General features: G+C 39.5%; 1 protein-coding gene across 1 annotated transcript; it reads right to left on the bottom strand.

The window, feature by feature from the left end:
* Window positions 1-830: 830 nt before the first annotated feature.
* EIF4E3 (eukaryotic translation initiation factor 4E family member 3) lies at window positions 831-26,172 on the bottom strand. Its single transcript, XM_032210673.1, has 7 exons — window positions 25,932-26,172; window positions 10,920-10,992; window positions 10,547-10,641; window positions 7,900-7,960; window positions 6,151-6,217; window positions 2,589-2,744; window positions 831-2,492 (listed from the first exon to the last, which is right to left on the bottom strand). Exons 1-7 carry the CDS (start codon window positions 26,108-26,110, stop codon window positions 2,446-2,448), a joined length of 678 nt encoding a protein of 225 aa, XP_032066564.1. The 5' UTR covers window positions 26,111-26,172; the 3' UTR covers window positions 831-2,445.
* Window positions 26,173-27,560: the final 1,388 nt, after the last annotated feature.

Genomic DNA, 27,560 nt, shown 5'->3' with positions numbered 1-27,560 from the left:
GTGAGTCAAGGACTACCTGTATATTAGGGCCAAGTGTACAAGATGCCAAACGGCAAAATAATCCTGTGGTTTAAGCTGTTGCAGATATCATTCTCTAGAAGGAATTCTATTTTTATCCAGTTAAGTAGCCCAGGAAGATACTTTGCCTGATGGCATTAGAAACCACTTAAGATGCTTCCTTCAAATCTACATGATACAATAACTTATCATTATTAGGGCAACTGTGATCGCTTTACTGTTAGGAAGATGGGCTGGTATGATTCTGCATAAAAATTGTTGGCACAACTAATATGAAGGTGCTATCGCTGCTGGAACACTTCATGCAGAGAAAAATTGAATGAGCCAAAATACGGAATGATTTTCAACATTGTCTTGAATCACCCTTCTCCCATGACTCAGCAGGAAAGCAAGACAGACATTAAATATGTGGGTCACCCCAGGGGCTCTGTGCATTCTGAATAGGATCAAGTTTCTGAAGGTTCCTTTACCTTGACAGTCGGCAAAATAACTACTGGATCACTCTGCCACATGATGAGGAAGCGACCATTCTATATTTTCCTGAGCTAAATAACATAAGGGGAAGCCGACAGTGGTATGTCTAAAAATACCTTGTGAATGTTCTAAATGAATTATATTTCAATCCATTTATCAACAGCTTTCTCAATGGGACAAATTATCACTAATGTTTTTTGCCATTCTATTTATACCTTCTTCAGCTCCAACTTTTATTAGTAGATGTAGATATACTATACAGCACTAAGTTCTTGAAAGAATCATGAATATGTCTGGGAAGTGTAGATATAATGAAATGTAATAATTGACTATACACATGAATTTATAAAACTTTTAATAAGGTTTGGTAAATGCACAAGTTTAATTCATAAATACAGATGAACTAGTACAAAATTAAAAAGAAAAAACTTGATTCATAAATGTACTGAATTCCAACAGTCACCTTCTTATACGATTAAATGTGAGTTGATATCAGTGCAGTCAGAACAATTTTCAAAATACTAATACTAATCCAGTAATTCTGCTTAGATGGGAATGAACGTTCCCTCTAGCACATCGGTGTCCTCTGCTGAGGAACTAAATAAATCTTTGGTTTTGTAATAAAAAATAAAAATGTATTGCAACCTCCAATAAATTAGTATGGGGAGGAAATCACGCAAACTAATTTGAAAACTTCACATTCATGCTTTAAAACATAACTGACTTCTCTCTATGCTGAAAAGTGTACTTAAGGCGTTATAATTTATAACTAAACAAAATTGTACTGATTATGTTAACCATAAAGGTACTATTCAATTGATATTGACCTTAAAGGATAAAAAAAGTATCTGTTGTTATCATAATGAGGATGATGTGGGGGAGGTATATTATTATAAGTGTGAAGAAGAAGAAATGTGAAGCTTTGTATTTTAAGTGAGAACGTAGTAGAAAGCATTATCTGTTTTTCAGAGATACATAAAATATATAGTGAGATAAGAAAAAAAAAATCAAACAACGTAAGAAATAAAAGTTGTAGGGTTTCCGGACAAAAACTTATTCATTCTTTTACGTTAAGATTTTTGAAATAGCCATAAAACAGACATCAACTAACAATTGACTGCTTCACACTTGACTGTAGTCTCTGCACTAACAGCACAACTGTAGCAACTCAACTGCTGCTACTATCATAGAAATCACAGTAGATACATAATCACAAACAGTGCTTCTATCTAAGCATTGCCTAGCTTAGAATTTCAAGAATGGGGGTGTATGATTAAGGGGTGTGAATCAAGTCAATCTTTCTTAAGGGCTTTTCCCCCCAGACTTTGTCAAAATAGAACTGTATTCTCAGTTTATAGGCTTTGTTCAGTGATTATTAAAACATCTTTACAGCATCAGCATTAGCAAGTGCAAAGGCTGAGGGGTGCTAAGAAGCAAGCCGGATAGAAGAGGTGTAGTGAAAGCTCAATTTGTTTAATGGAGATTGGGTAGAATTGGCATGATTCAATTTGTCATTGTGGATTAGAACAGTGTACATTGGGGGGGGGGGGAGGGAGAAAACTACAACTAGATGTGAACATGATAGGAATGTCTAAAAACAAATTCAGAAAACATGGTTCCCTAAGCTATGATTTATTTAGATTCAGATCTAGAGGGGGGGGGGGGAAGCAGCATATCATGCTTGTGCACATTTGCAGTTTAAGCAGATACTGAGAATTTGCTGTAGTCTTCTACCTTAAAAAGAAAGGAATACTAAAAGAAACTGATTTATTGAGCTGAGAAATCAAAATAGTATCAGCTACTGAGGCAGCAGTTCTTGCTTTTCAGTACCAGCGGCTCAAGAGGAATACGAAGGTCTAAAAAAATACACTAAGGGTTGTGGTGCTTTTGTAAATGTTTTGTCCATCTTTCTGTTGCGGTGTTCTTAGAAAAATCTTCCAAGTTCTGTCCTAGTTAATGTCTCCCACGTCTACCTTCAAAAGCATGATGTTCTTTATGGGCTGAAAGGCAAGACAGCTCGTGAGTCTTAAACAGATTTTGTTGATACAGTTTGTAAATACTGCGCTTGACTTACATCGCGTGCAGAGACCACTTACGTTTATAGAAAACTGCTTTAAAAGATGTCTGGGGAAGAAGCTCATGGATCTTTTCTAAAACTGAAGCTTCATTTGCTAATGATGCATTTACATTCCAGACTTGAACAACATCTTCCCGGTCACGAACACTGACACTAATGCCAATTACTTCATCATCTGTTGGGGGAAAAACACAATATTATTTTGCTTTTGAAAAGACTTTGCCCAGGCCTTTGGCAACGATGACTGAAGCCTCCTTTGGGCTATGGAGATCTGTTCTTTTTCATTCCTATCCAGTTTTGTCATCTTTGCCAACTTTGACTTTATTTTTATTTACTTTGGTACTGTTTTCAATGCTTTTGACCAGAGTTGTTGGGAGTCAGGTGATAGAAATATGTTCAACTTACCCTACAAATAGACATACGAAATGAGCTTATTAAATAAAGTGTAACAATCACAATGAAAATACATGTTTACGTTGTTTGACATGCAATGCTAAAAATTCCACCTCGTTATTTCTATACTGAGCTTCAGAGAGTGCAGTATTGTGTAAGAGAATCAGTTATACCAGATGTAACACCAAGGGTGAAATCCAGCAGGTTCTGATAGGTTCTGGAGAACCAATAGTGGAAATTTTGAGTAGTTCGGAGAAACCGACAAATGCCACTTCTGGCTGGCCCCAGAGTGGGATGGGAATGGAGATATTGCAGTATCCTTCTCCTGCCATACCCACCAAACTATGCCCACCAAACCACACCACGCCCACCAAGCTATGCCTACAGAACTGGTAGTAAAAAAAAAAAAAAGAATTTCACCACTGTGTAACACTAACTAGAAGGGAAGGGAGGACTTAGTCAAGGAACAGAAAGCAGCCATGAACATTAGGAAAAAAGTAACTGTAGCACATGAGGTCTTGATTTTAAGGAAAAGTAAAGTCCAAATAGTCAACTGTGTATTTCGGATTCCAAGGAAGGATGAATCCATGGCAGGAGAAGGTAATAAGAAAAGGCGCTGAAGACCGATGGAAGTTCCTAAAAAGATACTTAAAAGCAAAATGCCTAATGACAGGAAGAAAATGGATGGCAACAGAAGCTAATGTGGCTGCATAAATATATATAGAACATGGAAAGAGGCGCAGGTCATAAAAAAAAGTGCATACATATATCCTTCAGGTGTAGAAATTATCAGCAAAGCTAAAACTCAAAAATAATTGCATCTCATGGTACTGAAGGAACAAACAGAGGCATAGAATCAAGATCACGTGAAGTACTAGTACCACTTTATAAAACCCTAGGAAGACCACACCTGGAATACTGCAACGAATTTTGGTCACCATATTATAAGAAAGATGTTGAGAGCTTAGAAAAAGTTCAGAGAAGAGCAACTAAGATGATCAAAGGTCTGGAGACTAAAACACATGAAGAACAGCTGCAGGAATTGGGTTTGGCTAGTCTAAAGAAAATAAGAATTAGGGGTGACATGATAGAGGTATTCCAGTATTTGAGGGGCTGCCACAAAGAAGAGGGGGCCAAATTATTCTCCAAACCAGAGGGCAGGACAAGAAACAGTGGTTGGAAACTAACCAAAGAGAGAAGCAGCCTGGAATTAAGGAGAAACTTCCTAACAGTGAGGACAATTAACTAGTGGAATAGCTTGCCTTCAGAAATTGTGGGTATCACTGGAGGCTTTTAAGAAGAAACCAGTCAGCCACTTATCTGAAATAATATAGATTCTCCTACTTGAGCCAGGGGTCTGGACTAGAAGACCTCCAAGGTCCCTTCCAGCTTTATTTTATTTTTTCCATTCTAAAGTATCTGGCCAAATCTTTTTGAAGAAATCATATGAACTAACATAGTGTTGGAGGTTGTCCTCATTTTCAAAAAGGGGGGGAAATAATCCAGTGAACTACAGACTTACAGTACCAGGTAAGATTCTATTACATATCATAAAGACATTAATCTGTAAACATCTTGCAAAAATGTATGACAATTATAAGACATCAACACAGCTTTGTCAAGAACAAGCATTATCCTTATTCCACAGAATATGGAATGATGGAGAAGGAACATATATTGATTTTAGTAAAGTAATCTGATGAGGTCTCCCTGATTTACCTTTTAAATTTAGTATGGGATGGATGACAAGGCATGACAATTAAATAGATACGTAACTGTCTCAAAGATTTACACAATATTAATCAAAATCTCCTTATTACAATAAAGGGAAATAACTGAGTGGCTACTTCAGATATGTGTGCTGTACGCTGTATTTTTATTAACAATTTTTATAAAGAGGTATAGCGAACATTTATCAAATTTGCAGATGAATATGTGGGGTAAGGAATATATTAGAAGAAAAAAAAAAACCAAAAAGATCTTGATAACTTAGAGAAAATAACAGGATGGATTTTAATGAAGATACATGTAAATCTTTTCACTTTAGGAAACAAAAATCAAATGCTGGAAACCAAATAAACAAGCTGCAGACTTGATGGTACTTTGCAAAAAGGGCTCTAAGTACGAGTCAATTGCACACAGAATATTCTGTTTGATTGCAAGCAGAATATAAATCAGTGGTATACTGTGGCTGCAAAAGGGCAAATGTAATGTTACACTGTATCGTTTCCAAATCAAATAATTGTTCTGTGATATTCTGTGTTGGACAAACCCCATTTCAACACACTGTCCACTTTGGGCATTGCACTTTAAGAAGGATTCAGAGAAACTGAAACAGATGAAAAGATTATTTCAGAGAGAATGGTTGTGGATAAAAACAAAGCCCCATACATTTAAACTGAAAGAACATAGTATGTTTAGTCAAGAGAACCCTGAGGGGATAACATACGAGGGTATAAAAATAGAGTAAAACGATAAATAGTTGAAAGGATGTCACACAAGTGAAGGTTTTCCCAAAGGTAAGAGCAGTTTGACAGTGGAATCAATGACCCAGTCAAGAAGGTGGGTTCCATTCACTGTCTATTTTCAGGCAGAGATGAGACAGTCCCATCTGTTGGGGATATTTTTAATTTAGATTCCTTCACTGATTATGTATTTGACTCTATGATCTAAAATTTCTCTTTCTTTGTTTTGACCTCGTCAAGAGGAACTGCTCTCTTTCTAAGCTACACACCAGGATGCAAGTCAACCTTTCCATTCTGCTTGGGAACAGTGCTAGCAGATAAAGCATAGCATTATCTTTTCTAAAATCCTATTTTGTTTTCTCTTCCTTTTGCGTAGGTGTGGGCGATAGCCTTGTTTCCACTTTGCACCCATAAAAACCAGGCAGATTTTGTAAGCTAATCCTTACAAAAAAAGGATTACAAAAACCGCTATCAGGCATGTCAAACATATACACGCATAACTGAATGAAACTACTGTTTCTCTTGGCTTCACCCTTAGATAAAGTTTGAGAAAAATCAGTAGAGGTACCTTTTAGTACCAGCTGACTCAGGCCAAAAACCAATCCACTCTGAATGTGAAAGTCCTAGCAAATGTTGGCCAGCTAAATTAAAATGGTCAGGGAGCTTAGGAACGAGATGCTCACAAATTAAAGCAAACATCAAATAATAAAAACATATTCTTACTTGTCCCACAATGGTCTGTAAACTGTTCTCCAATTGTAGCTAACAGTAACTCTTTCCAAACTGCAGACTAGCAAAAAAAAAGAAAGAAATTAAGATGCTGATTCTGTCACAGTAACAATGACATTCCCAGTTTGACCCGCAAAGTATTTTTTGCAATAACCACCATATTATTTTAGCTATGCATATTATTATAACTTTGCATTCGTAATTGTTCGCAGAAAAAATATTTATGGATTGGGAGCTGATGAATTGAACAGGTAATGTAACAAATGTCCTTTTAATCGTTTTTTTATAAAAACACTGCACGTTCCTAACTGAGGGCGCAAAGAAAGAGGATTCTTTCTTCTAGAAACTGATTTTGGCTAGATTATTGCTCCTGCGTCAGTTTTTCTGTTAATTCTGCATGGAATCTTATTAATTTGTCCACTTATAATAAACCCCATAAATGGCAAATGACGACTACACTTCCATTTACCATTAATACATCACCTTTTGTCTGTCCATTTAGTACAGTTCTGGTGACTGCTCACAGGGTTTGGAACAGGGGTAAAACCCTCCCGATTTGGCTGAACTGGTAGGGACGATTGTCGTTGGTTCCGCGAACCGGTAGTATTAAAAAAAAAGCTTCTGAGGATCACACGGATTAGCTGTGAGCTGCGGGATCATCGGAAGCTTTTTTTCCGCTTTTTAAAGCATTTCCCCCCCTGCCTATTCACCCAAACCAGCAGGGAAAAAGTGCTTTAAAAAGTGTGGATGTGGGGGGACGGGGGACTGTGAACCGCGCAATCGTCGGAAGCTTTCCCACCCGCTTTTTAAAACATTTTTTTTCCTCTGGTTTGGGCGAATAGGCAGAAAAAAACTGCTTTAAAACAGAAAAAAAGTTGGCTATGCCCACCCAGTCACATGACCCCCCCCCCCACCAAGCTACGTCACAGAACCAGTGGCAAAAAAAAAAATAGATTTCACCACTGGTTTGGAATTCCTCTGCCCTAGAGGCTCAAAGTCTAAGTCTAGATATCTTGGCTATTAATGGCCAGACACACACACACAAAAAAGAGTAGCAGCATAGGTTATATCACTGAAAAACAAAACTTTTTAATTTAATAATAATTCCAGTTCTATGCACTGAACTAAGCCAAAACTAAGAGAATCTGATTGTGAAATGCAAAGTAAAGTGTTACAACCCTTAAGATAAGGCAAGCAAATAAGTATTCTCTTGATCAGTGTTGGCTTGCTGAAAAATCTTCCTCCTAAACCTGTGATGGCGAACAGGTGGCATGCAGAGCCCTCTCTGTGGGCATGCGAGCTGTCGCCCCAGCTTAGCTGCATGCACATGCGTGCCGGCCAGCTGGTTTTCTGCTGCTCATGCACGGGGTGGGTGGGGTGCTTGCAGGAGACGTGCATGCATACACAGGGTCTCGCACATGCACAGGGTCGTGTATGCATGCACGGGGATGCATGCGGGGTTGTGGTCGTGCGCACATTGCATTATGAGTGCGCATATGTGCTTTTGGCACGCTATGACAAAGAGGTTAGCCATCACTGCCCTGCACAAAGCATATGAAAGATGTGCAAAAAAAGAGAAAAGGATGGGATTTCCTGCTTATGAACAGGTTTTTTTTTTAACTTATGTGACATTAAATAATGTATGTTCCAAGTTATATAACTCATACAACTGGAAATATGATATGAGTTTCCCTACATTAATATACCTCAACATAAAATTACATGCACACGGAAACAACATACCGTACTCTCTTTGGGGACCTTCATTTTCCATACTCCTCCTTTGGCATTGCTTTCCTCCTCCCTGATTTGTGAAAAAACACAAGATCCACTATACAATTTTACAATACTGTTGTGTTTAGTTTTTAATTTATTGTATTGTCATTGCACCTCATGCAACGAAATTAAATGTCATCTTCAATGTACATTATAACTATAAAAAAACACAAAGACATATCCTTCATATTCTATACAACTGAATTGAAAACCTGATATTGCTTTAATATTGCACTATATCATAGAATTCAATATAGTTACTGCCCTGGGATACAAGCTGCTTTTCAGCCTATTTACCCTTGTTTTTATTATCCTGTACTGTCTGCCAGAAGGTAAAAGTTCAAAAACAAGAGTGCCCACGATGAGATGGATCTTTAAGAACATTTTGAACTTTCTTAAGGCAGCAGGACCTATAAAGCTCTTCCAAGGAGGTGAGAGGGCAACCAATGATCCTCTGGGCAATGATGTTAACGCTCTGGAGTGATGTCCTATCTGCCACTATGCAATTGGCAAACCATGCACAGGTGCAGTAAATTAAAATACTCTTTATGATGCAGTGGTGGAATGTCATCAGCAGTTTTTCATTCAGTTGTTGTTTCCTGAGAAATCTCAGGTAGTATAATCTCTACTGGGCCCTTTTGACCAGTGCTGCAGTGTGAATGCAGGGCTATGTTTATTCCATAGAAACATCATGAAGAAAAGAGAATTTAGTAACATATAGAAGTCGGGAACTTAGAATGTCATTTCATTTAAAATTTCTCTTTCTCCTGAGTTTTGTGGCACTGATTAAGAAGAAACACTTTCCTTTTCGGAAAAAGAGAAGGAGACCAAGTAGAATGAATGAATGATCATCAATAAACTTTAGGTTTAAAATTCCTGTCGAGTTCTTTATTTTGTCTCAAGACTAACAAACCAAATTAGCAAAATAATTTCCTCCACTACATATGTCTTATATAATTTGCTAATATGACCATTTACATGCAGAATCTTCTCAGTGGTGATTAATATACTTACCAATACTGCCCTGCATAAAATAATCCTCAATATGAAATAATATGAAAGCTTGTAGTATCTCTAGATTTAAAATGTATTTCTCAATATTAGACTGAATGGATGAGTGGCAAACCAATTGGTGCAATAAGTGCCAAAGAAGTTAAAACTCTGCTTTACAATCAAGGTTTGGAACGTGATGTATACAGATTTCAACCAGTTATCGATAAGTGCAGTTGATTAATGTATTTACTATTTTCACTATCTTTTGTGCGTTGTCCAAGAGATTTATGAACTACTCAAGGCTATTTCCCTGGACCTTGTCAAAGAAAGAACGAATGGTAGGATTTATCAGCAGAAGAATTTGAATAGATGACCAGCACTGTGAGTATGTATCAAAATCCAACATTCCCCAACCTTTCAGATGCACTAAGATTGTAAATCCAAAACACTTTAGTGGCTGCCAATTTGTTTCCAGGCAAAATATGAAATTCTCTTCGTGATCTTAGGTGGCCTAACTAAACAATCTGAAATAACCAGCAACATTTCTACATTCAAATAGCTATACAATTTGAGATGAACACTTTTTGAATGGTGTGGGAGTAGGAATAGATTTCCAGAGAAAGAAAGAAAAAAATGCAGACTACAGGAACCAGGAGCACTACTCAGGTCACCCTGAGGACACAGATAAAGCTACAAGTGCTTCAACTACCCTCTAAAAGGATTCAAATGACCAGATGTCTGCAAGGAATATAAATCCTTTCATTCCCCACTATCTTGTCAGAGCTGAAGAAGCTTCTTGGATGAGAAGCAAAACATCTTCAAAAGAGAAAAAAACAAGAAAGTCCAGTTGCTTCCTGAAAAAAAGCACCTTTGGGACAACTATGACCTGAATGACTGAGAATCTCTACAGACTTTCACCAACATTTCTATTTACAATCGGGGAACACTTTGGGGAAGGTTGTTTTTAAAATAAAACAGTTTACAACAGGATAAAATTTTACTATTTTACTTGTTTTACTATAACTCAGTAAATGTCACTATTACTCTGCCTGCTTGCTGCCAAAATTTAAAATGATGGGAGGGGGCTGAGATGAGGGGCACTATATCAAAGCTATACAAGCTACTCATCTCTGATTTAGAATGCAGATGACATAGAAATACATTTGTAAATGAAAGCTGCTGATACAGGGTGGACTTCAGGGAAGAACAGTAAACTATTACATGAAAAAATGGGTCAACTAGTTCATCACTGCAAATTCAAAAGTCTCTCTGAGTAAGTAAACTAATATTTTAGTTTAGTAGACCTTGGGCTTTTCAACAACATTGTTGCAAGCATTAATTAGTAAAGTTCTACCCAAATTTTTGCAAAATGTGTTTTAGTTCAAATATATGCAATAGACAAACATTGTATTGCATAACATGAACTTTTAACTAGAACAATCCATGACGCTTTGAAAGACAAACACGAATCATCTTAATGCAATGTACCATATTAGACATAGTAAAAAAAAGTCTCTAATATTCTTCTGTTCTTTTGCTTCCCAATAACTTTTATCTTGCTTCCCTCCCAACTATGAAATACAACAGATTCTCAAAACACACCAATCATTTGAATACGTACCACAGTGGTCGTCTCTCTCCACGCATTAAATGATAACTACATCTCATAGGCAGGTTTGTCACAGGAGGAATATTATTATAAACGCTCCAGAAGATCTAGAGGGATAATAATTTTTATTAATTTATGAATACCAGCAAACAATATGAAATTACCATTTGTTTAGGAAAATTCAGCTGCATTGAATAGTATTTTCAGCTAAAATAGAAACTGCCTGAAATTCTCTTCAATCACTGGCAGTTAATGCAGTGACAACAAGTAAAAGGGTCACAGTCTCCTTTGGGTTTAAGAAATCTTCCTTCCTAAAATCTAAGACCATCGTCATAATTTTGTATTCCATTATATAATTCTCATGCTTAACACATGTTTTTTTTACCTGTACAGTTTCTACCGTGTAGATCTTCTTCAAATTTGATGCACATTCAGCTGCTGTGGTACCAGGAAGGGACCTTAAATGTAAAAGAAAACAATTGTATAACAAAATGTACTCAATACACATCAGAGAATTAAAAACAGTGGCCATAAAATCGACGTTACACACATAACAGCAGTTTATCCTAGATGCTAATGCTATAAACATGTAATCCTTTTAAAAATCTTCAATGGTACTTAATATTATATCTTGATGCAGTCATTGGACGATTTGTAGCAACGTGGAAGCATTGTTGTGACATTCAAAATAACATGCATTTCTTCTTTTCTATTGCATACTGAACATGGATGTTCATGGCTAATGTTTGTGTGCAGTAACAGACCATAAAAGGGTAATTAGGTAAAGCTAGTTCCTACTAAGATTTAGGTTCTGTGAATGTTTCCCATATTCAGTTTAGTTTTATGCACTGTGGTTATTGCAGGAGGAAGGTTTGTAGTTGGGTGTGACCTGCGAAATTATCAGTAGCTAAAAACATGTTACTGGGTTTAGTTGGAGTGATACATGCAGTCTTTCCTGGATAGGGTAGATCAGGAATTAATGGTTATTGCACTAATGCAGTGTTTCTCAACCTCAGCAACTTTAAGATGTCTGGACTTCAACTCCCAGAATTCCCCAGCCGGCATCTTAAAGTTGAAAAACAATGCACTAATGCATTAATAAATTGAGGACTGAATTATTTTAACATATTTTACATGGGGATTACATCTAAGAAGCCATTGCAAAACGCCATTACTAAGTTGCTCAAGGAGCTTTTATCAAACACAATATTTCTATGTTGAAGAGTGAACATCAATCAGATACCAAGCCAGGTGCAAGGCTTTGGGTCATGTTATTGGAGAATTTACCTACATACCTATATGCTCTTTGCATTCTAGAAATGTCTTGCTGGCAAAACCATGATTACCTATGATGTGGAAATTGCTTTATTGATAATCCACCCACATGAAACAAATTGCTTGTGAAGATTAGATGGGTACATATTGCAAAATATTTCTACTTTAAATTGAAAATTTGATTGATGACCCAAGCACTTTTAAGTTTTTCTATATCTAGCTTTTTGCTCTCTGCTCTAATTATTACTTGATAATGGTATTGCTTTATCATTTTATATGTTTATATTCTATTGTGTAGGATAGTCACAGTTTTTCATAGACAATAATTTCATTGTTTTCATAATGAAAAACAATGTATAACTTCTATAAATAAATTCACAGATACATACAACCATAATGATGATGAAAATCACACAGTGGAAAAACAGGGATATTCACATGCTTTGTGTAATAAAGATGTGCAAAGTCACAATCTTTCACTCTATTAGCCTATTTAAATCACAAATTATTCCAAGCTACTTAAGAAGTTTAAGCTGCAATTGTACACCTACCTAACGTGGATTAAATTCCAAAAATACAATTGCATTTATAAGTAAGAATGCATAAATCCATATTATAACTATATACAACCCCATTCAGATATTGAATAACGACAAGTTGGGAAAAACATTTCACTGTTACAGTAATAATATACCTTCTCCATAATTTAATTTTAATTCTAATATTTAGTTTCAGTTTTTATTTTAACACGGTGGTGTATTTTTATATCCTGCATTTTCACAGGGATTAAATGGATATTAAATTCATCACACTCATGTTTTGACAAATCCTTTTATTCAACTCCTATTTTTACCACTAGATGGCAATCCACTATGAATTTACTGTTACAAGTTAAATAATGATCACTTAAATCTTACTTCAACAAAAACCTAATTTCACTGGAAATACTTCAGTACATGCAAATACTGTAAAGCATCAAAACCTGGCACAGGTATAACACAGAATGAATGCTTAACCATAAATGTAAGTATTATACATTATGCTGTATTCCACAATTAATCTACCAGCAGCCATTAATTCTAATGCCAATGTAGGTACCCAATATGCACTAGCAATTTGGTTCTGTGAAAATGTAACTGACAAATATTATAATAAAGTGGAGAAACATGCCAAGCATGAAGCCAGGGCAATAAAGTGACAGAATGTTGGATTGGATTTAGGAGTATCTGCAGTCATACTTTTATTATTTGTTCTATCAATGATAATGTTGTTTTATTATGCATTTTGTTGTGTGAATAAAGGAGCCACATATCAATGTTACCCTACACCGTATTCTAAATATTCTATATTAATGTGGAATGACAACAACTCATCCTTGCAGCTTTGAAAATATACACATTGTTAAACTAAAGGAGATCTAATCTAAAGCAGAAAAACAAACTGAATGTATGTTTAGAACTATTGACTGATAACAGTTGCACAAACCTTACAAAACAGATAATGGCTAAGCATATTGAACAAGTAGAAGGATTCCATGCACCCCTTCTTCACTGTTTGCTGTTACAAGGTTTAATCACTGCAGTTCCATTTGTTTTAAAAAAGCAAACCTTAATGTTGAAAGGTTTGTGTTTATTTTACTATATAGAGAATAGACAATATTAAACCCACTGCCCAGCTGTCAGTGTGACAGTTGCATTCCTTAAAGCAGCAACATTTTTTCTAAACTTACACAATAGTCCAAGTAAGAGCTTACAATAATGAACAGCATAAGAGGTGCCACACTAGCACAAGATCTCAAATACTTGTAATGTGCACACTCTTAATACAGACATAATAGCAAAGAAAAGCATCAAATTGTTTCTTTTAATTACTATTTTCAAAGCGTCAGATCTATCAATGTTGGCTTAATGAAGTTAGGGTTGTTTTTATACCTACTTAAACTGAAATAGCTTTTTGATTCTTGGTTGGTTATTTTTTTCCAATTTAAAGATATTCTTCTGAAAAATTTCAATCTCTTTTGTGTTTATTATTTTGAACATTTTGTACTATCCACAAATAAGGCCACCTCAGTGCTTACTTCACCTATCAATCAAGATAACTGATAAATAAGTTACACCACCCACAAAGAGATCATTGAGACTCCACTTCTTACTACCGTTAAACTGCCAATTTATTCATTTCTATTTTTAACCAATGTATGTGCTATTAATAACAGAATAACAGAGTTTCAAGGTACCTTGGAGATCTTCTAGTCCAACCCGCTGCTCAGAGATTGGTCGTCCAATCTCTTTTTAAAAACTTCCAGTGTTGGATCATTCACAACTTCTGGAGGCAAGTTGTTCCACTGATTAAATTGTTCTGTCATGAAATTTCTCCTTAGTTCTAGGTTGCGTCTCTCCTTGATTAATTTTCACCCATTGCTTCTTGTCTTGCCTTCAGGTGCTTTGGAGAATAGCCTGACCTCTTCTTCTCAATAGCCCTGAGATATTGGAACACTGCTATCACATCTCCCCTAGTCCTTCTTTTCATTAAACTAGACATACCCAGTTCCTGCAACTGTTCTTCATATGTTTTAACCTCCAGTCCCCTAATCATGTTTGTTGCTCTGCACTCTTTCTAGAGTCTCCACATCTTTTTTACATCATGGCGACCAAAAATGGATGCAGTATTCCAAGTGTGATGGTACCAAGGTGATATGGTGATATTAAGTGGTATTAACATTTCATGTGATCTTGATTCTATATCTCTGTTAATGCAGCCTAGAACTGTGTTGGCTTTTTTGTCAGCTGCAGCACACTGCTGGGTTCATATTTAAGTGATTATCCACTAGGACTCCAAGATCCCTCTCATAGTTACTGCTATTGAGTCAGATACCACCTGTTCTATACCTTTACATTTGGGTTTTCTTGCCTAAATGTAGAATCTTACTTTTTTCACCATTGGATTTCATTTTGTTATGACAATCTGCCTCCAACCTGGTCCTTCAGATCTTCCAATGGTATCCATTGCTGCTAATAATTCTATCCAAGCTTTTCCAAAGGACGAGGTCTTTCACTAATGTGTCCAAAACATGATAATTTCAACCTGGCCACTGTCTCAAATGATAACTGTGGATTGATTTGTTCGATCATCCATTTATTTATTTTCTTGGGTATGTGTGGCAGTCCCAGGATTTCCAAAACTAAAAATTCAACAGTATCAATATGGTGGTTTTTTAAAAATAACCTTCGCTTCAATAAAGATTTAGAAAAAATACCATGGCTTGCATAAGTATGATCTTTGTAGATATAGTATAGTCCCACATCTCAATGTTTTTTCCAAGATCTTCAATGCTATTTTACGACTGCTAATTCCCTTGCTGTTGATAGGCAACTCTAAAAGGCAAAAGCTTTTTAACTAGTTATGTATATGGACAGGCTTTTTACTCTATAGCTGTTATTTGCTCCAGAGTTTTGAACTTTGGCAAAGGTTTTGTTTGTTTGTTTGTTTGTTCATTCATTCATTCATTCATTCATTCATTCGGCTGTCTATTTAATATATGACATTGGGTGGCCGACAATAATAAAGATAAACAAAACAAAAATAAATCAGATTTTAAAAAGCCAGAATGATTGTGCCTAAATAATAACAATTTGACATAAAAGGCACAAGATGGTCTTACCCAACATCCTGATCCAATACCCAGAGGAAGAGTTAAGCCTTTAATGGTCTATGCAAAGTCAAGAGGATAGATACTATACAAAATATACTGCAGTATATAATATACTACTGTATTATTCGATATTAGTTTACAGGCTTATTTCCATTTCTATTGGCATTTTCAGAAACTCAGGAAGATGAATATGGTACATATTTGCTTTGCTAATTTGCTACATTCCCTTCCATAAGGTTTACTCATCAAAATCCCTTTTTTCTCTTTATTGTTTTTTCCATTAATTTGTCCAGAACCAAAGTTACACTGATGGACCTAAATTTCCAGATCTTCCTGAGGCCTCTTTTTGAAAACTAGGCCTCAGGTTGATTTGAAAAACTAATTACCTACTTTTGCCAAGATCTTCATTTTCATATTTATTTATTTTTAAGGAATTCTGCAGAACTGCCACCAGAACCTTGTGGTTTGTTCTCGTCTCTCAAGATGTCTTAAAATTTGTTGCCGCAACTTCTCCTTGACGAAGTAAATACAGGAAATCCTCGACTTACAACCATACATTCAGTGACTGTTCAAAGCTACGTCACTGAAAAATAGTTCCTTGACCGTTTTTTATACTTACAATCTTTGCAGCATCCCAATGATCACGTGATCAAAATTTGGATGCTTCGCAATTGGCATGTATTTATGCACTGTGCCGGGTCATGTGATCACCGTTTGCAATCTTCCCTGCTGGCTTCCGACAGGTAAAGTCAATGGGAGAAGTCATATTTGCTAACAATCATGATTCACTTAACTGTCTGAGTAATGCACCCATTGAAAGCATAACTCCGAGGCAGGTAGATTCCTGATAGGATATGTCATATTGGCACAGCCGGTGAAAACCAACTCTGACAATTCCCTCATTTTTCACCTAATTAAAATAATCAAACTCCCCTCTCCCAGGTGTCCCCTGTCACATTGTCCAATAAAGATGGTAGGCAGGCTCTTGTCCTTCTTCAAGGGCCACTTGTTTCAATGACCTTGGTTCCTAAAGGAAAGCATTTTGTTTTGACTCGAACCAGGTTATCTACTTCCCCCCTCCCTTCCCCCTCTTAGGTCTTCATGGCAACCATGAACAGCACAAAATGGCTTTAGCCAGGTTGGCTTCAGAGCTGAAAAACTGTGGCAAAAAATTGTAAAATGGGGTGCACCTCACTTAACAACTGCCTTGTTTAGCAACGGGAATTTTTGGTTCAGTTATAGTCATAAATCAAGGATTAATCTATACTTTCAGGTATGTGTTCTATATTTTCTAAAGTAGCGAAAGACACAATGCATTTTCTCTGTAATCTCCATAACCTTCTTGGATATCCCCTTCATACAGCCCAACTGCTTCTCTTATCAGTTTTCGTCTTTGAATTTATTTAAATAATTTATTTATTTGATTTTTCATGTCTTTTTTCCTTAATAAAGTTACTAATTTATATTTCTTATTATGATTTTATAATTTTTTGGTCAAAGTAGGTGCTACTCTTTCTTTCGATTTAAGAGCAGATTCCTATTGTCCTGAAAGTTTTGTACTTTTAATAGCTTCTTGGACATTGCTAGAGAGCCATGCTGGCCACTTCCTGGACTTGGTTGATCCTTTCTGATCTTGTGGAACACATTCTGTGTTTTTTGTGATTTTTAGATGCTCTCCAAACATTGTAAATATTTTTACAATTTATTTGGTTATTTCCTTTTAGTCTCTTTTGTTAATCCTGTCAAATTAGAGAAATTTCCTCTTTTGTAACTAAATATGATTGTGTGGACCTAAACAATAACTTCCCACTTGCATTATGCCATAGACAAGGGTTTCAAATTGGCGGCCCATGGGCCGGATGAGTCACACACAGGCCATGTCCACCCTGGCACCACAAAGTCAAAAAACATCATGATACGTCGCAATATATCACTTGACACGATCGAGTTTGACACTCATTCCATAAACAATAGTGAATCATTTTTAAAGCAAGGGGTTAAACAATAATTCTCTAGTATTTTCCATTGTAGTGGACTGTCATTTAACAGGAATTTCCTGTTAAATACACCTGGCATGTATTCTGAAACCTGGCTGGGCCCGGAGGGAGGAGTCCCCCTCACTGAGATGTGCCCAGAGGGTTTTCAGGTGCTTCATCAGCCGCGACCCCAGAAAAGGGGTGGGGGAGTGGCCATTGTTATCCGAGGGTCTCTAGTTCCTCGTAGGATCCCTACTCCGGAGCTTGTCGGGTGTGAGTCCTTACTGGTGAAGTTGGACCTTGAGGGTCAAGTGGGCTTGTTGTTAACGTACCTGCCTCCCAACAGCATTGCAACAGCTCTCCCCTCGCTCCTCGAGTCAGTAGCTGAGCTGGCAGTTGAGTTCCCCAGGCTTATGGTGCTGGGGGATTTCAATTTGCCTTCACTCGGCGAGCACTCTGATGGAGCGCAGGAGTTCATGGCTTCCATGACAGCCATGGGCTTGACCCAAGTAATCCGGGGCCCGACTCACTCAGCAGGTCACCACGCTCGACCTCGTATTTCTCTCGGAGCAGTGGAGTTGTGATCTTGGTTTAAGGGGCATTGAGATCTTGCCCCTGTCATGGTCGGACCACTTCCTGCTGAGGCTTGACTTTCGGAGACCAATCCCCCACTGTAGGGAGGAGGAACCGATTAGGTGGTTCCACCCCAGGTGCCTTATGGACCCTTTGGGCTTTCAGACGGCGCTTGGTGTTATACCTGATACTCTCGTCCACAGTCCGGTGGAGGCCTTGGTCACTGCTTGGAACTCAGCGGCATCAGAGGCTCTTAACTGGATTGCGCCTTTACGGCCTCTCCGAGGTAGCGGATCCAGAAGGGCTCCTTGGTTCACTGAGGAACTCAGTGACGAAGAGATGAAACGCCAAGAGACGCCTAGAGCGCCGCTGGAGGTCCAGTAAGTCTGAGTCAGACCGAGCACTGTTGAAAACCTGCATCAGAGCCTACCTCCTGGCAATTCGGACAACAAAAAGCACATACTTTGCTGCTCTGATTGCTTCTGCTGAGTCGCGCCCAGCCGCCTTGTTCAGAATAACCCGTTCCCTCTTGAAAGGGAGGGATGCGGGCAACCCTTTACAAGGTAGAGCTGAGGAATTTGTCCAATTTCTCGCAGATAAAGCTGCTTGGCTTCAGACAGACCTGGACTCCAATTGCTCAGAGCCAGCCGAGGTACCGGGGGAGGGTCTTGAGCGGAATTTATGGATTGATTTTCAACTTGTCACACCTGAGGAAGTGGACAAGGCCATGGGAGCTGTGAGTGCCTCCACTTGCGTGCTGGACCCCTGCCCCTCCTGGCTGGTTGCTAACAGCAGGGAGGTGACACGGGGCTGGATCCAGATGATAGTTACCGCCTCTCTTCGGGAGGGGACCTTCCCGCCCCTCCTAAAGGCGGAGGTGGTGAGACCTCTCCTGAAGAAGCCGTCTTTGGATCCAGCCATTCTAAGTAACTACCGTCCAGTCTCCAACCTCCCCTTTGTTGGGAAGGTTGTTGAGAAAGTGGTGGCCTCTCAGCTCCGGCGGTCCTTGGATGAAACTGATTATCTAGATTCCTTTCAGTCGGGATTCAGGCCTGGCTACAGCACAGAAACTGCTTTGGTCGCGCTGATCGATGATCTCTGGAGAGCCAGGGACAGGGGTCATGCCTCCGTCCTAGTGCTCCTTGACCTCTCAGCGGCCTTCGATACCATCGACCATGGTATCCTTCTGCGGCGGTTGCGGGAGGTGGGAGTGGGAGGCACCATTCTTCGGTGGTTCTCCTCCTACCTCTCGGAAGGGGCGCAGTCAGTGTTGGTTGGAGGACAGAGGTCGACCCCTAGGCCCCTTAAGTTTGGGGTGCCGCAGGGTTCGGTCCTGTCCCCCCTCCTGTTTAACATCTACATGAAGCCACTGGGTGAGATCATTCGGCGGCACAGGATAAAATACCACCAATATGCGGTCCACCCCATGCCAACTCAGTGAAGCAGTTGACGTGATGTGTCAGTGCCTGGAGGCTGTTAGGGTCTGGATGGGTGTGAACAAGCTTGCACTCATTGCCCTCAATCCTGGCTTGTGTTTTTCCCTCCCAATAATTGGCCTTGTACTCCAACTCTCAGGCTGGGGGGTGAAATTATACACCCCTCAGACAGGGTTCGCAATTTGGGAATCCTCCTGGATCCACAGCTGACTTTAGAACACCATTTGTCAGCTGTGACCAGGGGGACATTTGCCCAGGTTCGCCTGGTGCACCAATTGCGTCCCTACCTGAACCGGGAGGCACCCAGAACAGTCACTCACGCCCTTGTGACCTCAAGACTGGACTACTGTAATGCGCTCTACATGGGGCAGCCCTTGAAGAGCATTCGGAAACTTCAGCTTGTCCAGAATGCAGCTGCGCGAGCGATTGTGGGTGCACCTCAGTACACCCACATTACACCTATCCTCCGCGAGCTGCATGGCTGCCTATTGGACTCCGGACGCGCTTCAAGGTGCTAGTCGTTACTTTTAAAGCCCTACATGGTATTGGACCTGGGTACTTGAGAGACCGCCTTCTGCCAATTACCTCCCTACGACCAATTAGATCCCACAGATTAGGCCTCCTCCAGATTCCATCAACTAGCCAGTGTCAACTGTCGACCCCCCGGGGGAGGGCCTTCTCTGTGGCTGCTCCGGCCCTCTGGAACGATCTCCCCATGGAGAGTCGGACCCTCACCACCCTTCAGGCTTTCTGAAAAGCCGTCAAAACCTGGCTGTTCCAGCAGGCCTGGGGCTGATGAGTTCCCAGCCCCACTCGAATGGTTGTGGCTGTTGATGAGTTTTTAATTTGTTGTTTGTATTTCTTTTGTCTTCTTGTTTTTTTGTACTCCCCCTTTCCCTATTTGGTTTTGTTAGCCGCCCTGAGTCCCCTCGGGGAATAGGGTGGCATACAAGTTTAATAAAACTAAACTAAACTAAACTAAAACTAATTTCATAAATGTGATTCTCTTTAAATACTCTGAAGATAGAAGCACTGAATCACAGGTTGAGAACAAGGACAATTACGTATTAGTAAAATTAGTAATTTTGTTCATTTATGATTTTAAAAATATGTTAGAAAAAATCTGTTTGAATCTAGAAAATGCAGGAAGATTATAGTATTATTATAGTATTATTGTATTCCCATAATACAAAAAAGGTTAAAGGTTCTAATCCACAGGAAAAGAACATGTGTATTATTAAAGTAGTTTCAATTTATAGTTTTTCCTTGAGTGTGACCAAGGAAAATCCCACAGCACTTGAATCTTCCTTCTCTTTTCCATCTACTGCTTTATGTACCATTTAGCTCAACAAGGATGCTGGGAAATACAAGTTTGTGGCATTATGGAGTACTACTGTAAGACTGTGTTTTCCACTCCCTGCTTAAATAAGCATTTTGAATCCTGCAAAATATTAACAGAAACATATAGTTTAGGCAAGAATGGCAGAATAATTTTATAAAACCAAGGTTATTGTAAAAGCAAGGTTATTGTACGTATGTATGTGTTATGTACGTACAAGGTATGTAATCCAATACAGTATTCCAGATCCAAGAGATCTCTGTTTTGGGATGCTCAAGAGAGTACACTAATTATGAAACTTGGCAACAGTAACATCTGGGTTGCCTATTAATTGCTGTAACACTTGGGCAAATCACAGTTGTGGGAAAACTACAAGAGGAAGTAAACATACATAGCAGGAGAATCTTATAAGCTCACAGTCTGATTTATAGAACTTCAGAAACAAACTGTTAAGGATAGGAGATCCAAGAATGCTGATTTCAGTGAGTAGATTTGGAAGAAGTCCAACAGCTGTCTAGTTCAAGAAATAGGCCAGGGAAAATGTTGCAGTATTCCTAACATCTGCTTAGAAGACCTTGGCACACTCTCAATGCACCAGCTTAAGTAGACAGCATTAATTGGTAATGAACCCAAAGTAATCAGCTCACTATTTTAATCTGCTGCCTGCAGCTTTTAAGACTGTAAGACAGCAATCACAAACCTATACACAGGTAGTCCTCAACTTGTGACAATCATTCAGTGACCATTCAAAATTATGACAGCAGTCAGGAAAGGGAATTTACTATTGGTTCATGAAGCTGTGGCCATCACAACTTCATGATCTGGGAGCTCAGGAGCCCAGTCAAAATTATGACTTTGCAGCAATTATGACAGCGCAGAAATTATGATGTCACAATCTTCCTTGCTGACTTCTCATAAGCAAAATCAATGGGGAAGTCAGCAGGAAAGGTCAGTCCTCCCCACTGTTTGTACTCTGTAGCATTCGCCCCCTGCCAATACTCATCATGCCCACTCCCACTCTATAGCACACACATCCGCATGGCACCCCCACCAATCCACATTCTCCAGTGCCTCCCTGCAGCACCCTCCATCTCCCATGGCATCCCTAAGCTCAGTACCGTTTGTTTATAGCAACCCTATTCCATGGCTCCTGCACACTGACCCACAATTTCCTCCCACTTAACAACCTGGGATTGCAACAACAACAAGGACTGTCTGGATTACCATCATTAAACAAACATGGTCATATGGTGTCACACCTTACAACTATACCACTTATGATGGAAATTCCAATTCCAATTGCCATCCAAGGACTATCTGAATACGGAGATTGTTTTAGAATATCCTGTTCTTAATTTCAATATTATTATGACTATCTTCTCTGATCTTATTTGTAAGAATATATTCCATCAATTTTCTATAATTTGTGAATCCAATTTATATAAGATACGAACAATATCAATATATAGTTCATATAAAACAATACAAAAGGGATTATTTACTACAAGCCATATTATTAATAGTCTTAGCTACTATGGTTATTCTCAGGAAATGTACATGTACTCCAATTTTAGAAAGTACTATCTGATAACCCGGCAAAGCCTGAGTATGTATTTATCCCAATCCTGAATTAGAGGGAGCCCCCTTGTGAAGTACTGCGAAGCCGTTACCATGGCAACTCCACTATGCTGTATAGTAGAAGCCATTTTAAGGCACAACAGGGTGTATCAACACAACCTGAATCCAAAATGCATACTATCACTGTCAAAAGTACTGTGAATTGACACTAATTCAGTCCTTTTCATTTCAATGGCCTAGGCATTCCATAGTTATGCCGGAACACACACGGACATGGACACACACACAGATACCAAGGGGTGTTAGAGGTGTCTTACCCTCACAGTATTTGTTTCCAGAGAGTAAGTCACTGTGTACAAGCTTGGTTGAAACCGCTCAAGGCGTTCCAGAATTATGATGGCACACACACACAGCCCGTTAATTTATTTTTACACACACACACATACACACACACACACACACACACTTTCTCTCTCTCTCTCTCTCTCTTTCAACTATCTCTCTATTACAGAATTATAGTCCGAAACTGGGATTATACTATAACTTTGGAAATTGATGTATATTTGCATGTTGTTCTACTTAATTAAAAACCTTGAAAAATAAATGTACAGCAGAGTTCTCTGCAGTGGCTTATTTGCTTTCATTCCACCTCTCATGTAGAAGAACCACACTCATCATTTTAACAAGGCCTTTTAAACATTTCACACTTTTCTACTTTTTTGATGTTTTACTCTTTCTTTTACTACAGGTTTAACCACTTCCTTGTTTAAAAACTGACCTAAGACCTGTGTTAATTCATAGATTGCAAGAAATAAGCGTCAATCTAGGCATCATCACAATGATTTTTATTACGTGCCATCAAATCAGTGTTGCCTCTTAATGACAGCATGAAGAGAAGTTCTCCAGGGTGAGATTATAATAGTTTGTCCTTAACTGCATAATAAAGAAGCCGGAATCTAACTAAAAAAAACAAAGAAAAACTGGGAGTACAGAGTGCTATCCCCTCATATCACACTTCCCTGTACACTTACATTCCAAGCATTTTTAACTCTTTGTGATACTTCAAAATATCCACCGAGGAACAAATCAATATTTATGGGAAAATAAGTGTCATAAATCAGCACTCTGGATTTATATGACCCTATGCTGAAGTCAGATTGAACTCCTTTTTAAATTTCAAATGGGAAACAAATCATCCGGTCTTGTTCTTTTCTTTTGACAAGCTCTTCAGCACACAAAAGACTGCTAATAAAATACAATTGGTCCTAAACTTTTTAGGCCAGAGTGCCTTGCCTCAGAGGAAGCTGTTTATTCCTTAAGGACTCCTGTCTTTCTCAAGTTACAACTCCAGTTCTGTAAAGAAGCTCAACTACCTTTTATATGATCTGACTGGGCAGGGAGTGAAACAAGTGTTGGACTATCAGGGAATTAGAAAAACAAAAACAAATCATCAATTGATTCAGTACAAACAAGCATATCTGCCTAATTTTGGAATAACTGACATTATTTTTGATGCAGTTTTGATCTGGGAAAAGGTCAACATGGTTCATAAATGTGCCAGAAAAATACTTTGTTATTTTTAGAAATGATTATGTTTACAGCAAAATGGAGAGGGGTCACCAGGGGTGCGTTTCTTCTGTGTTTAATAACATGGAGGTAGGGAGTATAGATTCTCAGGCAGCCTGATTTTAAAATATTGAATGAGAAAGAATGCAGAAAGAGATCAAGATACGAAGTATGGGACAGTTAACAATTTATACAAAGTTCTGCTTGAACTTAAAGTGATCAGGTTTATAGGCAGAAGCATAGCAATATAAAGCTTAAACAGGGAGGAGTAAGATTCAAAATGTATATTCCTTCAAAACGGCCCAGGCCTGTGCAAGCAACATTTTTTTTTTATTCTGGAAGCCTTGCCTATTAGTCTTTTATTTTATTTTATTTTTTAAAGAGAATACTATAATGAATTAGGAGTGGCAGAGGATGAGCAGCATAAGGCTCCTTAGGGTATAGGCTTCTTCTTAAAGATAATTATGATTGAACTTTTATATTTAGAAAAAGCAACTATTACAAATATCCTGGAGGTCTCCCATGTGTTGTCAACTAAACCAATCAAATCATTTAACATTCCCCTTAAATTATCATCATTATCTGGGTGAGATACAGACAAAACTTTCACATCAAAGCACTCTAAAATACTTTTTTCCAGCTAGGGAATCCCTACCTTAAGGCAGTTTTTACTACTATTAAACTCTCCAAAATACTGCCATCAGTAAACTTTTATTTATTTAAATATGCAAATAGTCACCCATCTTATGCCAAACTCTGGGTGGCTCACAACCCCAAAATAAAACAATATCTATCCACAATAATAATAATAAAACCTAGAATCTTCCATCATACATATCGTGGTAAGGATGATAGAATTTGCAGCCCAGAACATCAGCTATTTAGGATAAAGTTGGTAGGTCATGGATCTGTCTGAAGTGCAACCAATTAAAAAGAAACACCTCTAGAAAAGATGAATTAAATCTCTAAAATAGCATTAGTGTGATATTCAGAATTCAGAGATAGGCACTCAAAAGTTCAGTGAAATTGTGTAAGTATCAAAAGTCAACCCTTTTCTCTGATTTTGTTAACCAGAATCAAGCCTCTTAGCCAGGGGCTTGTTTGAATCAGAGTTTCTAAGAAGAGATTGAACAACCGTTTGTCTGAAATGGTACACAGGGCTTCCTGCCTGAGCATGGGGTTGGACTAGAAGACCTCCAAGGTCCCCTTCTAACTGTTATCCTGGGGGAATGGGACGGTAACCCAATTCATATTTAAAGTTAAGCCATAAAAGATGAATTAGACAATGTACAACTTCACACCTTCTCTAAACCGTAGACAAACATTTTTTTTTTAATTTAGAGCGAGGCACTAACTCAGCCAGCCTTGTTGCCATTTCTATGTGCTTTTCCAAAACTCTTGTGGGCATCCGAGGGAGGTGCACTTGTTGAATGTCTGCCCACTTTAAAAGCCTGCGGGGGAGGGGAAAACAATGACCACCGCAGACTCCCTCCCCCACCCACCCCACCCGTTTTGCTTAAGAGCCCCCATTTATGATTTATTCTCCCATCATCACGAAAGCGGCTTCCGACGTTGCCAAATATAGCAAGGAAAACGTCAGTAGACTTATAGCCCGAGGGCATTTTACAGGTAAGGCAGACGCGGGTCCCAGGCGAAGCGGGCTGAGGTTCCAGCGATGCAACCATGCGTGGGTGGCCGAAATGTCAAAGTGGAGCGAGGCGAGACTCCGGTTTCCCGGGCTTGGGCAATTCGCGCTCCTCGCCCTTGAAAAGCGGAGACCTGCCGGCGCAGTGGGGGGAAGGGCCGAGGAGAAAGCCAACAAAGGCCAACTCTCTCCCCAACAGCCGCTCGGCGTCTCCGGCGGGCCGGGGCTAGCGGCGGCGCGGGGAGCCCGGGAAGGACGCCCTCGCGCCCCCCTGCCGAGCCGAGCCGAGCCGGGCTCAGGCGGCGCTCTCCCTCTTTCTCGCCCGCTTCCCCATCCGGTCTCCCAGCCTGCACTCACTTGTCGAGCCAAAAGGTCCAAGGCGAGTGGAGCGGGATCCCGCCGGCCTCGGCTTCCAGGCCTCGCAGGTGCTGAGGGTCGAGGGCGACGTCGGCGTCCGCCTCGTCTTCCTGCTGCTGGGGCGCCGGGCACGGGGGTTCAGGCGGGCCCGGCTGCCGCTCGGGGGGGCTGAGCGCCATTGCCCTGCGCTTCCTTCGGCCCTGGCTGAGTCAGCGCCGCCTCGCTCGGTGAAAGCCCGCCTCGCTGTATCGCCGGCCGGCGGGCAGCAGGGGGCCCTCTTTAGCTTACCAAAAGTGCCGGTGCTTGGATCAGCCCGCCGGCAGCCTTTGCGCATATGCGTGCGGCTCGCCTCCCTCTTCGACGCTGTGCAAGGCTTCGCTTGGCATGCTGGTGTCTTGCAATGCGGACGCTCTGAAATGCAACCCAAGCAAGAAGAGATGGGGGTGGGTGGGTGACGATGGATAGGTTAAGAGGTTCTCAGTCATCCAGGTCATGGTTGTCCCAAAGGTATTTTTTTTCAAGAGGCAACCGGGTTATCTGGTTTTTCTTTGAAGACGTTTCACTTCCCACCCATGAGAACTGAAACGTCTTCAAAGAAAAACCAGAAAGTCCAGTTGGCTCTTGAAAAAAAAAAAGCACCTTTGGGATATATAAGAGTTGCACGTGAATTTGCTAAGGTGCAATTCGGTTCGCCTGTTTATTTCCGTGAATGCAGGGTTGTCGATCAAGGGAGCATAAATCCGAACCATCACTAGGTGGCAGCAGCTTTCAAGCGTTTTTTTATACCTGGTGGCCCTAGTAAATTCGACTAAGGCCCCTCTTCAAGACGAGACCTTCCAAATGGTGTCGCAGTGGTGAGTCCCCAAATGGAGGCCAGTGTTTTGGAGTTGCAATTGGAATACAACTGGAGGTCATTAGATTGGGAAGGCAAACATTGGATTTATCTTTAAGTTAAAAAAAAAGGTAGCTTAGTATTTGTTTCAGCTCAGTGAGAATTATGAAACGTAATTACTGTACTTTAACTGTATCTAAAAAAACTCAAATACAAGGATAAATTCAAACCTATGTATGCTTAACCTTTTGGTTCAGCCCCTCTTCATCTTACTTCAGTTTTTATTCCTCTGAATCGCCAGCATGGTACAAGGATTCACTAAACATATGGAATGCTTTAAATACTGGAATCTTCAAATTTTAAGGTACTCCCAAGTATCCTGGTGTAGGCATTCTTATGACAGAAATAACAATGATTGATTGACACTGGCTAACAACTGGAACTGAACAGGTCTTAACAGTCCCTGTTAATTCCCCGTGGCCTGCCCAGAAATACTCCCTAAAGCAGCTCACTCTGCCTCTGAAGATGCCATCCACAACTGCCAGCAATACACATAAGACACCAGAAAAATAAACCATGATCATTCAGCTCATAAACTTATATTTGAATATTCCCGATTACGCAACACATCTTGCTGAATTCACCAATTACACCATATTAGTATTCCTGTGTTCTGTAACAATGAAAGATGCTGTTATCTGCAATAAAGCTTTAGTATCAAAAAATATGAGGTCAGGCAAAGTTCAAGCAGTTTAATATTTAGGAATTCTCCCTAGAGAGCTATGATTTGGACATAA

The sequence above is a fragment of the Thamnophis elegans genome, chromosome 2, assembly GCF_009769535.1.
Source record: "Thamnophis elegans isolate rThaEle1 chromosome 2, rThaEle1.pri, whole genome shotgun sequence".
NCBI lineage: Eukaryota > Metazoa > Chordata > Lepidosauria > Squamata > Colubridae > Thamnophis > Thamnophis elegans.
Note: the sequence above shows the minus strand (reverse complement) of the source record. Positions and strands in the feature narration are given on the sequence as shown.

What these genes read in the sequence shown, in the direction of transcription:
- EIF4E3 (XM_032210673.1), bottom strand. Translation starts at nt 26,110, where the DNA reads ATGGCGCTCAGCCCCCCCGAGCGGCAGCCGGGCCCGCCTGAACCCCCG. An exon ending in TGGACCTTTTGGCTCGACAA is followed by an intron (nt 10,993 to 25,931) that starts GTGAGTGCAGGC and finishes TTTACATTTAAG; the next exon opens with GTCCCTTCCTGGTACCACAG. An exon ending in TAAAGCAGTTTTCTATAAAC is followed by an intron (nt 2,493 to 2,588) that starts GTAAGTGGTCTC and finishes CTTGCCTTTCAG; the next exon opens with CCCATAAAGAACATCATGCT.